Below are 11,715 nucleotides of genomic sequence, written 5' to 3' on the forward strand. Positions count from 1 at the left end.
TGCAGCTTGGTCTGGGTGCCCTTGTCACTCCTGGGAGGTGATGGCTGGGGGGGGAACAGCCAGCTGCCAGGAACAGAGGGGCTGAGCCCCTCACACCAGCATCGGGCCAGGTTGGGGGGGGCTGCAGGGGCAAGGAGCCCTGCCAGGCTGCCACCAACTGGGTAGGGGGCTGGGGGGGGGGACCGGGTGCCACACACACCGGTGGCTGGATTTGGGCATGGTGTGTGGCACATCTCTGGGGGGTGGCTTTGGGTAGATGACAGCTGTGGCATGGGGCCACCAGGGCTGTGTCAGGGTCATCTCCCTGCCTGCCAAGGGGCAGCTCCTGGCTGGTGACTCAGTCTGGGATGAGTTGCTGGTCATGGGGGCAACCGAGCAGCCACCGCTTTGGCCTTGCCATGACTGGCTGCTGGCACTCACTTCACTCTCCCTCTGCCTGGTGCTGAGGATCCTCTGCAGGGTCACCAGCAAGCAGTCCAATGGCACCAACCACACCAGGCACAGCTCACTCTGCAGCTCCATCCAGCTGGGCAAGAGGCTGGGGGTGGCCTGGGGGTCCCATGGGGATGGGGAGCTCTCACTGAAGGGCTGGGGGTCCCCCAGGGTCCTGGTCTCCTGTGGTGGCAGGGAATTGGGGACCATGGTGTCTCCCAGGTGTGACAGCTGCAGTGGGTCCCCCATAGTCCTGATATTCCTGGGGAGCAATGGTGTCCTGCTCCCGGAGCAAAGAAACCATGTGGCACAATGTCACCAAGGGCACTGTGATGTCACCATGATGCTGGCAGTGCTTGCCCATCCCTTCACCCAAGATAACATGGGACAGGCAGTTAGACAAGGAATCACCCCAGGGGGGACAGAGCCACTGTCACCTCCCCAACACCCCTCCCTGGGCCCTCCCATGTTGAGGCTGAGCATTGCCTGAGCAATAAACCATGAGGTTTTCCTGATGGGAAGGGGGATCCAGCCTGGATCCTGGGACCTTGGGGCTGTGCTGCTGCCTCCCCCGCTTGCCCAGCTGTAGCATCCTTGGGCACATCCCCCAGTCCCTTCCCTGTCACTCCCCCATGAGCTCCTTTGGGTCTCGGTTTTCTCTAGCCAAAGCTCAACCACCCCACCCAAGGATGGAGATCCTCCACCTTGGGGACCTTAATTCTGTTTAGGAAGGTGACAAGGACACAGGGATAGCATGGGATGGCCATGGGCACAGGCTACCTCACTGTCCCTTGGGGGCTTGTTTTACATCAAAGGCAAAGCTGCTCCATGGCGCCCAGTCACACAGCTCCGTAACCTGCCTGTCACCACCATGGGCTCTTGCCATCGCATGGGGTGACAGTGGGCACATCTGCCTGGCGAGGGGACCCAGGGCTTTGAGGTCCTGGCCAGGTGGCACAGGCAGGAACAGCATCAGCCTCAGGGCCAGGGAGGACACCCATGATGGGTTGGGGGGAACACAAGAGTGCTGCTACCACAGGGTGCCTGGGAGATGCCACCAAGCCCAGTACCACCACACCACCCTGAGCACAGGGACCTCATGCCTCAGTTTCCCCAAGAGCTTCCAGCCCCCCGGGGGGAGGCGAGCAATTCCCAAGCAGGCCGGGCAGCGAGCGGGGAAGGATTTATTGACTCACGGCTCAGGGTACATCACAGTTTGAGCTCCCTTCCCGCCTCCAGAGAGGACATCTCCTTGGACTTCCCGGGCAAAAGTGCACGGAGAGGCTTCACAGTTTCATCCCTTCGGGAAAGCAGAACCGAGGCAGTGACAAATGGCAAACGCTACGTTGTATGAAAAAATAATACAAACTCTTCTCTTTAAATATCTTACAGAAAAATGAACCTGAATAAAGAGCATGAAAAGCACCGTGCGGCGCAACCCCCCACAACCACCCCAGGCCAAGGGGACCAAGACGAGCTGCATCCCCGCACCCCTCTGTACCACTTGGTGCTGCTCTCAGGGATGCGTGGTCACGGATTAGCATGGGCAGCAGGGACATGGGGGCAGTGGGGGGGGACCACTACATGCCTGTCCCCACACCACAAGAGTGTGTGTCCCCACCATGAACCCCTCACTCGGCCAGGGGTGCTGGCAGCCCCCTGAGCCCAGGGTGCCAGTAGAAGTAGCATGAGAGGGTCTGGCCGAGGACGAGGGCATTGCTGTGAGGCTGCCCCATGACCCATGCTCCCTCAAGGGGCCAGGGGCTGTGTACCCCACCCCCGACCAAAGGAACCGGGCAGTCCCTCCTGTGTCGCAGTGCAAGTTCATGGAAAGCCAAGGCACCGCCGCGAGGCTGCGGCTCTGTACGGGGGAGCCCACAGGCTTTTGCGGGTGCAGTGGCCACACAGCCCCCAGGCGTGCAAAAGCAAAGCAAGCCAGGGGAGGGGACACACACACGGGGAAGGTCCCCACCGTGTGGCCAGCCGGGCTTGTCCTGGGGGCAACCGCTACTCCGTGGGGGGGATGCATAGGGGCCGTGCAGCCCCGGGGAGAGCCAGCTCCCTGGGACGGTGCGGGCAGCAGCATGAGCAGCCCGTGCAGAGGAGACTGAGTGGGGGGCTCATCTGGAGAGCCCCAGGGATCCAGCCCCTGGGGTGGTGGCAGCCGGAGGAGATGCTGGCGGTGGGTGCAGCTCCTTCTCCTGTGGCTTCAGAGGGTGTGCAGGTGTGGGGGCGCAGGCAACCCGCCCTCGCCCTGCCGGTGCGTCTCCCCGAAAGCTCGGTCCAGCTGCTCCAGCTGGGAGCTCAGCGGCAGGTGGATCTCCAGGTGCATGCGGAGGGTTTCCAGCCACTGCTCCAGCTTGCTGAAGGATGGCCTGAGCAAGAAGAGGGGGGACACGTGGCAGCTCCACTGCACTGGCCCCGTCCTCCCTGTGCCACCAGCCCCAGTGATCCCCCAGAATGGGGGGTCCCAACCACTCACCGCTTCTCAGGGTCCAGGTCACAGCAGCAGACAGCGATGGGGAAGAAGCTGGGGGGGCAGGCAGGGGGGCAGTAGCGGTCCAGGAAGCCCCTGACGTTGAGGCCGAAGTCAGTGGTACGGGGCAGGTAGTCGGGGTCAGCACTCACCCGACCAATGATCTGGAGGAGAGTGGGAGGGAGGAGCGGGCTAAGCCCCACGGGCAGACCCCAACCTCAGTGAGGACCCCAACCCCACAGGGAGACCCCAATCCCAGTGGTACTTGCCTCGCACAGGACGATACCGAAGGAGAAGATGTCCACCTTCTCATCATAGCTCCTCCCTGCCAGGAGAGATGGGTCAAGCCATGCTGCACAGCCTGTCCCTGCCCCACCAAGCATCCTCTGCCTGGGGACAAAGCCCTAGCTGGCCACATCCCCACTCACAGCATCACGGCCAGGCTCACCATTGATCATCTCAGGCGCCATCCAGTACGGGTTCCCCACCACCGTGTACCGCTTCTTGCGGTCCGGTTTCTTCAGGTTCTTGAGATGTTCAGGCTGGTTCTTCTCATCCACCATCAGCCGTGCCAGCCCAAAATCAGCCACCACCACGCTCTTGTTCTGGGTGGGTAGAAAGGAATGGTGGGCAGAGCCATGTAGGGGGCTGAGACCCCCAACCGGGCTGGGGGAGGACACCATCAAGGTGGGAGAACTCACCTCCCGCACGAGACAGTTGTGAGAGTTGAGGTCACGGTGGATGATGTTCATGGAGTGGAGGTAGGCCTAGGGGAAGGATAGGCTGAGAAAAGGGGGGCACCCCTAGCTGGTGGTCCCCAGCCCACCAGCACTCATCCCACCCAGCCAGCCCTGGGTGGCACCCACCATGCCAGCAGCGATGTCCTTGGCAAAGCTGACCCGCTGGCTCCAGGGGTAGTGGCTGTCCTGGGGGCAGGAGGAGGGATTTGTCAGAGCAGAGGAGAGAGGTCCCCCAGCCCCACCAGGCCTGTGGGGTTGGGGGGTCCTGACCTGCCCCCCAGAGCTCACCATGCTCTTGATGAGGCCCCTCAAGGTGCCCCCTTTGATGTACTCCGTGATGAAGTTGAGCCTCTTCTCCTTGTACAGCACCCCGATGAACTTCAGCACATTGGGGTGCTCCAGGCAGCGCATCACCTTCACCTGCAGGACCCCCCCGTGCCTGTGATACCCCCACACACTCAGCACCCACCCGGACGACCCACTGCTCATGTCTTCTCCATTAAACAGGCAGGGGCTGCCTGCATCCTGTGGTGGCTGGCCATCCCCAGTCCAGGTGTCATGCCCAGTATCCCATATCATGGTGGGGGACAGGATTGGACAGCCCCATCCCTCATGTCCCCCTCCAAGCCAGGGGTATTAAAGACAAGGATATTCACCTCTTTGAGGAAGGTCCTCTGTGTCTCCTCATCAAAGCGGATCAGCTCCTTCATGACCATCACCTCACCTGTCTCCCGGTGTGTCACCTGGCAGGGAGGGCAGGGGCTGAATCACCAGCTCCCAGATACCATCCCTACCCTTTGGGACAGCCCAGGAGAGATGATACCCCCACCCCTGGGAGTTGAGACCCTCATGCCCGTGACACTTGGTGGTCACCCAGCCCCACCTTGATGGCCTGGCCAAAGCAGCCCTTGCCCAGCACCTCGCCGTGGATGAGGTCAGAAGGGCGAAAGATGCGATGGGCACGGGAGACAACGCGCAACGACTCAGAGCGACCGATGTCCTTGCGCTGGGACGCGGGTGAGCCCACTGAGCCAGAGCCCGGAGACTTGTCCGTGCTGCAGCTCCTCCTGCGGGATTGACGGACAGACAGAGGGTCAACTCCAAGGAGGGATTCCAATGGAAGAGGTGGGCAAGCTGGTGGCCTTACGTGACAGTCCGCTGGCGCATGGCACCAGGCTCCCCACAGGGTGGGGGGGCAGGGGAGCACAGGGGGCTGCACGGGGCAGGCAGGGGGCTGCAGGCAAGCCCTGACTCGCAGGCAAGGGGCTCGTGGGGGTCATGCTCGATGGTCAGCTGGAGCAGGCGACTGGTCTCCTGGATCAGCAGGTCAATCTGGGGGCAGAAAACGATGGTGGGGATGGTGGATGGTTTAGGGGGCAACTCGGGGAAGGTGTTGGGTTTGGGGTGACCTGGGGGAGTGTACCTCATCCAGGGGGACATGGCCAATGGGGGTGCCGTTGATCTCCAGGATGCGATCGCCAACGTGGATGGAGTTCTTCATGTCAGGGCTGATGCAGTCTGGATCCACCCTGCAGGGCCAGCAGGCAGCGGGGGTCAGCCCCCCCAGCCACAACACCCTCAGAGGTGGGGATGTGCTGGGACACAGCCCACGCTCCACCCCCAGCCAATGGGGACAGCCTGTCATGTCCCCTGTGAGTCACCTCTGAGATGGCAACATGCCGCCACAGTACCCACAAGTCACCCCAGCAAGATGGGGATGTGCAGGCGAGCTGCCCACGGGTCACCCCTACCAGATGGGGACATGGAAACAAGCTGCCCGCAGGTCACCCCTGCTAGTTGGGAACAGGCAGGCAAGCCACCCGTGTTGGCTGGGGACACAGACACTGCCCACAAGCCACCCTTACTTCTTGGGGACACGCTGTCATGGTAACTGTGAGTCACCCCTCCAGGATGGGGACACACAGTCACGGTACCTGCGAGTCATCCTTGCTAGTTGGGGACATGCAGGCATGTTGCCCATGGGTCACCCCTAGCAGGTGGGGACACACAAACATGTTTCCCATGAGCTGCTCCTGGATGGGGACATGCTGGCACAGTACCCACAAGCCATCCCAAGCATTTGGGGACATGCCTGCCTGGTTCCCAGAACCCACCCTGGCAGATGAGGCAACGCCAGCCTCACCCCAGGTGAGGCTGTCATCACCCCAAGTGATCACAATGCCAGATGTCACCCTCCAAGCCACCCTGATGGCCAGGGACATGCCAGCACTGGCCATCCCTGGCTGAGTGGGACACATCAGCCTCATCCCTCACCCTCCCACCCCAAAAAGTCTGTGGGGTGCATCCCACCAGCAGAAGGGATGTGGGATGCCCCCAGCCCCGGGGAGGGGACGGTGGCAGAGGGGACACAGACGCACTCTCGGACGCGGACGGTGCGGGAGTGCTCGGTGCCACAGCCCTGGTCAATGGAGACTGAGAAGCCACGTTTGCCATCGGAGCAGGCGGGGATGGAGACGAGCGTGACAGTGTGCGGGATGCGGGAAGCTGGCGAATCCGGCAGGATCTGCTCAATGACCGGTGTCACCACCATCTGGTAATAGCAGTGCCCGCTGCAGGGCCAAGAGGAGGCGGGTGGTTGAGGGGCTGCCAGAGGACGTGTACCCCCCAGCCACTCACCCAGGCTAGGACATACCAGTAGAGCTTGGAGCGCTCCACCAGCGCATAGGTGTCCCCATCCCCGATGAATGTGTGGCAGTTGAGGCAGCTGAAGCACTCGGGGTGGTACTTCTGCTCCCCGGCCACCTGCGGACAGATGCCATCAGCCATGGGAACCCAGATGGCCAGGGCACTGAGCACAGGTGCCAGGGCTCAGATGGTGTTGTGAGCACCCATGGGTGCACCAAGGCCAAGGGAAGGGCAGGCTGAGCTGTGAAGTGGTAGGGACAGCCGTGCCGCTAGGCTGAGGACAGCTGGAGGGACATCTCCCCACCACCCTGAGCATCCCCAGCCCCAACATGGGTGCATGCCCCTCCCAGGGTGCCCCTAAAATGCAGAGGACACCCCTGCCACCGCCAGAGCCCAAACCACGCTGGGGGTCTGCACCCCCTCCCCATCTCACCCACTCTCCAGGGAGTGCAGCCATGGGTCAGGGCTCCATGTCCCGCCCAGGCCCCCCCAGTGCTCACCATGACGAGCCCCTTGGTGATCTGCTCCGAGCAGCCATGGCAGAGCTCCCCAAAGCGCACCCAGTAATCCTTCTTGCAGTACAGGCGCCCATCCTTCTCATAGTACTGGTGGGACAGGGAGGTCCCGCACTCACAGCACCTGTGGCAGAGGATGGGGACTCTCTTGCTACCATGTCCCCATCATCACCCTGTCCCCATTGTCACCCTGGGGGGCAGCCAGTGCCAGTCTGCCCCATGGCTCTCTGGGCAAGCTGCTTCCCCCGTTTCCTACCCTGCTGCAGGGCCACTGCATCTGTGTGTCACTGTCCCCAGGGCGGCAGTGGGTGGCTCCAGGGGTGCCTGTGCAGGCTGGCAGTGTGAGGACATGTGGGGACATGGTGGGGGGAGGGACAGAGACAGGCACGGGGAGGGTGGTGCCCGCCCTGCATGGATGTGCCAGCCTGGTCATGGACATAGTGAGGGATGTGCCAGCCTGCTCACAGACAGAGGGACATGCCAGCTGGCTCACAGACAGGCCACCATGGATCACAGACACACAGAGGGCTGTGCCACCCTGGTCACAGATGTGCCAGCCTGGTCATGGACAGAGGGACATGCCAGCCTGGTCATGGACACATGAAAGGACATGTCAGCCTGGTCACGGACACACCACCCTGGCACAGAGGGACATGCCAACTTGGTCACAGATGCAGGGATGGATGTGCCACCCTGGTCACAGACAGGCAAAGGGACGTGCCACTCTGGCCATGGACATGCCAGCCTTGGGGATGCAACACCCTGTCTGCTGCAAACAGGGTGCAGGGGGACACACCTACATTGCAGGGTTCTGCTCTGGCCCCGGGGAGGAGGGTGCAGGGGATGGGGGTGCAGGGGGGTGCAGAGAGTGTACAATAGGAGGGTGCACCCAGGGGCGCAGAGGGTGCTGTGGATTCTGGGGGTGCACAGGCAGGTGCAGGGGTGCTGTGTGATGGGGTGCTGCATCAGATTATGCAGGGGGGTTGCAGGGGGGTGCTACAGGGGATTTCCTGTAGAGGGGCGCAGGGGGATACATATGAAGGGTGCTGCAGGGGTGCAGGGGGGTGCTAGGGGGGAGTTCCCGGGGGGGGGGGCGGTGCTGGGGGGGCTATAGGAAGCTGCACGGGGGCTGTCGCAGTCGCCGGCACCGAACGCAAGTGGAATACCAACCAGGCGTGACGTCACGGCGTGGAATTTCCCCACCCCATGACGTCACCGCGCGAGGACTCCGCCAGAGGACTCCACCACCGCCTGCGCAGCCCAAAGCCTACGCAGGGCTGAGGGGGGGTGGGGGGCGGCGATGGCCAATGGGGGGCGGCTGTGCCGCCCCGCCCCTTAACCCCCTTTCCCCCACGGTGCCCCTACACCCCCCAACCCCCCCCCACCCCCCCCCCCGGTGCCTGGGCTGAGGCCCGCGCTCCCTTCCACGGCTGCAAGCTGGGGGGGGGGGGGGGTGGGGGGGGTGGCGGGAAGAGGTTTCGCAGCGGTTCCGCTGGGGCCGAGGGAGGGGGGAGCCGAGTGGGGCGGAGGGGGTGACACACAGACGGGGCAAGCGGGGGGCTGGGGGGGGGGTCAGGCGGAGCCCCCCCGGGGTCCGTGGGGTTGCAGAGTCCAGCCCGACCCGCTCCCACTCACTTGGCTCCAGCGCGCAGGACGCAGTTCTTCCTCAGCACAGCTGCCAGCATCCTCCGTGGGACGGGGAGGCCACCCCGCTGCCCTGCCGTGCTCAGCACCCTCCCAGCCCCACAGGGACCCCACCAGGCCCTGGTCACCCCTTGCACCCCTCGACCCAGGACCTTTCTCCTCCTGCTCGGGGCTCCCACCACTCAAACTGCCGGGAGGGTGCAGAGAAAGAGGAAACGGGGCGGGAGGGGGCCAGGTGACATCAGCCTCACACCCTGTCACCCGTTACCCAGCAGGAAGGGACAGCGCAAGGCGGCCGCGGGGCGCCGGCAGCAGAGCCCTCTGTCAGGCTCAGCATCACCTGGTGAGCGCTGCCCACCCCCCGCTGCCCCAGCGAGCATCCAGGTGTGAGTGACAGCCTCACACGTGCCCCCGCCATGGCCAGAGCTGGGGGTCCCACTGTCCCCATCCTGTTGTCCCCACGGAGCATCCCGCTGTCCCCAGGCTCCTACCTGAAGCAGTCGGCGTGCCAGTTGGCGTTCAGCGCCTGCAGGTACTGCCCGTCGTAGATGCCCTGCCCGCAGCTCGAACACACTGGCAGGTCGGTCCCTGGATAGAGGGGAGGGGGACGGGACACAGACGACGACACACAAAAGGGGGACAGGGCTGTCACTCTGCCAGCTATCCCCACCCACCCGCAGCAGTACCCAGGCGCATGCCCCTGAGTTATGTCCCTCTGTCTGGGGTGAAAAATTCCACCCCCAGCCCCCAGCCATCCCATAATGGGGACAAGGTCGTGGCACTGATGTCCCCAGGGCTGGGGACAGGGGCTCAGCACCAAGCCACCTTCAGAGAGCCCCTGCCTCCAGAGGCACTGCCCTGACCCTGGGTGCCCCTGTCACTGGGGGTGCTGGGTGCCCATGGTGGTGGGGGGACACAGGGAGCCTGGGGTGCATGGGGTAGCGTTGGGGTCCCAGGGGTGTCCCACGGAGGCGCTGGGTTCAGCCAGCACAGGGCACAGGCAGGCCAGGGGGCACAAGGGTGACGGGGGGATGACAACACAGTAAGGTGCTGAGTGCAGAACAGATGTTTGGGGTGCATGGAGGTGTCAGGGATGGAGGGGTGCCCGGTGCTTGCGGCTGGGTGTTCAGGAGGGGCAGAATGGGGGACACAGGCTGAGGTGCAGGATGGGTGTGGGAGTTATAATGAGGTGCAGGATGGGGAAGTGAGGGATACAGGGCTACAGGATTGGTGCAGGGAGGATAGGGGGGATGCAAGGGTGCAGGATGGGGGAAAGGGTGCAGGGGGGATGAGGAAGGAGTGAAGGATGGGTGCAGGAAGGGACATAGGGGTGCAGGATGGGTGCAGAGAGTGCAGGTGAGATGAAGGGGTGCAGGGTGGGTGTGGGGGGAGATGGAGGGGACAGGATGGAAGGAGTGTAAAGGAGGGATGTAGCGGGACACAAAAGTGCATGGGGGGACCCTGTGGGGTGCAGGATGGGTGCTGGGGGACGCAGAGGGTATAAGAGGGTGCAGGGGTTGCAGGACAGGTGCTGTGGGATGCAGGGGACGTAGGGGAACCCACAGGGGTGCAGGATAGGTGCTGGGGGACACAGGGGGCATGGCGGGACTCAGAAGGGTGCAGGAGGGGATGCAGAGGTTGTAAGGACACACAGTGGGGCGCAAGATGGGTGCTGGGGGATGCAGGGGTACCCAGAGAGGTGCAGGACAGGTGCTGGAGAATGCAGAGGGCATAGGGGGACACAGAGGGGTGCAGAACGGGTGCTGGGGGATGTAGGGGGTACTCAGAGGGGTGCAGGATGGGTTCTGGGGGATACAGGGGGCATGGGGGGTACTCAAGAGAGATACAGGATTGGTGGTGGGGGATACAGGGAGCATGGGGGGATACAGAGAGATGCAGGATGGGTGCTGGGGGATGCAGGGGGACCCAGCAGGGTGCAGAGACACAGAAGGTGCGCGGGATGCAGCATAGATGGGGTACTGAGCAGTGCAAGGATACAGAGAGGTATAGGATAGGTGCTGGATGGGGGGCTGCAGGATGGGAAGGGGTGCAGGGGCGCACAGAGGGGGCAGAGGGGGTAAAGGGGTGCAGGGGGAAGGTGAGTGATGTAGAGGGGCTGCAGGTGTGCAAGTTTAGTGGGGGTGCAGGGAGGGATGAGGGGTGCAGAGTGGATGGGAGGCACAGTAGGGATGTGGGGGTGCAGAGAAAGAGGCAGGAGGGACAGGGGGTGCAGGGGGATATCAGGGTGCAGGGAAGGAGGTGTACAGGGTTTGCGGGGTGCAAAGAGGGATGTGTGAGTGCAGGGGAGGATGCAGGGTGCTTGTGGAGTGCATGCAGGGATGCAGGCTAGAGGGGGGTTTGGGGTACAGAGGGGTGGGGATGCAGGCTGGACAGGGGATGCAGCAGATCTAGGGGTGCAGAGAGAGTGCATGCTGGAAGGGGGGTTCAGGGGTGATGTAGGGGTGCAGGAAGGATACAGGCTGGATGGGGGGGTGCACAGAGGGATTTGGGGATGCACACGGTGGATGTGGGGGGACACAGGATGGAAGTGGGGTGCAGTGGGGGCTGCAGAGGGTGATGTGGCCTGGATGAGGGGTGCAGGGGGTGGGCTGCGGGGGGGGATGCTGTTTGGCTGGGGAGCGTGGGGGGAATGTGGCGGGGATGCAAGCTGGATGGGGGGTGCAGAGGAGGCTGCAGGGGTGCGGGAGGAGATATGGGGGTGCGGGAGGGATGCGTGGGGGCTGCAGGCTGGCTGGGGGTGCGGGTGAGCCGGGCGGGGGGTCGCGAGGCCCCAGTGGCGGCGGCGGAAGCGCTGAGTCAGGCGGGGGCCCCGGGGGGGTCACGCACCTTCGTCCTCTCCCATAGGCTCGTCCCTCCAGGTGCAGCACAGCAGCATCAACCTCATGCAGCCGCGCTGCCCGGCCCCGCGCCAGGCCCTGCCCTCGCCCCGGCCCCGGCCCCGGCCCCGGCCCCGGCCCGGCCCGGCCCCGGCCCTGCCGCTGCGGCTCCGGCGGGCGGGCGGGGACGGCCGGGGGGGAGCACGGCGCCGGCGCGGCCGCCAGGGGGCGGGGCCGAGAGGGGCTAGGGGCGGGGCCGGGGAGAGGGCCGGGCCCGGGCCGGAGGGGGCGTGGTCTGTGTGGAGGGGGCAGGGCCAGGGCAACGTGGGGCACGAGGGGCGCCGAGGCTGCCACCGTGGGTAGGGCACGGGTGTCCTCATTCACCCGGGGTGTCACCATGGGTAGGGTCTCCCTGTCCACCCAGG

At 64.2% G+C, this 11,715-nt stretch overlaps 1 protein-coding gene across 2 annotated transcripts; it reads right to left on the minus strand.

The window, feature by feature from the left end:
- Nucleotides 1–1,599: 1,599 nt before the first annotated feature.
- LIMK1 (LIM domain kinase 1) lies at nucleotides 1,600–11,431 on the minus strand. 2 transcript variants are annotated; one of them, XM_040612337.1, is made up of 16 exons: nucleotides 11,301–11,431; nucleotides 8,945–9,041; nucleotides 6,795–6,933; nucleotides 6,302–6,411; nucleotides 6,027–6,218; nucleotides 5,072–5,177; nucleotides 4,796–4,980; nucleotides 4,532–4,715; nucleotides 4,305–4,391; nucleotides 3,937–4,068; nucleotides 3,775–3,834; nucleotides 3,610–3,675; nucleotides 3,357–3,513; nucleotides 3,178–3,233; nucleotides 2,915–3,072; nucleotides 1,600–2,807 (listed from the first exon to the last, which is right to left on the minus strand). In XM_040612337.1, exons 1-16 carry the CDS (start codon nucleotides 11,356–11,358, stop codon nucleotides 2,642–2,644), a joined length of 1,953 nt encoding a protein of 650 aa, XP_040468271.1. In that variant the 5' UTR covers nucleotides 11,359–11,431; the 3' UTR covers nucleotides 1,600–2,641. The 2 variants fall into 2 exon arrangements, with proteins under 2 accessions (XP_040468271.1, XP_040468281.1); XM_040612347.1 differs by lacking the exons at nucleotides 8,945–9,041; nucleotides 11,301–11,431 and adding an exon at nucleotides 8,445–8,931.
- Nucleotides 11,432–11,715: the final 284 nt, after the last annotated feature.

This window comes from Falco naumanni, chromosome 1, assembly GCF_017639655.2.
Source record: "Falco naumanni isolate bFalNau1 chromosome 1, bFalNau1.pat, whole genome shotgun sequence".
NCBI lineage: Eukaryota > Metazoa > Chordata > Aves > Falconiformes > Falconidae > Falco > Falco naumanni.

Bases quoted from the DNA above. Each gene is read 5' to 3' on its own strand.
- LIMK1 (XM_040612337.1), bottom strand. From the start codon at position 11,358: ATGAGGTTGATGCTGCTGTGCTGCACCTGGAGGGACGAGCCTATGGGA. The intron at 4,981-5,071 runs GTACACTCCCCC...TTCTGCCCCCAG, and splicing joins GCCATGTCCCCCTGGATGAG to ATTGACCTGCTGATCCAGGA. The intron at 3,676-3,774 runs GTGGGTGCCACC...TCCTTCCCCTAG, and splicing joins AGGACATCGCTGCTGGCATG to GCCTACCTCCACTCCATGAA.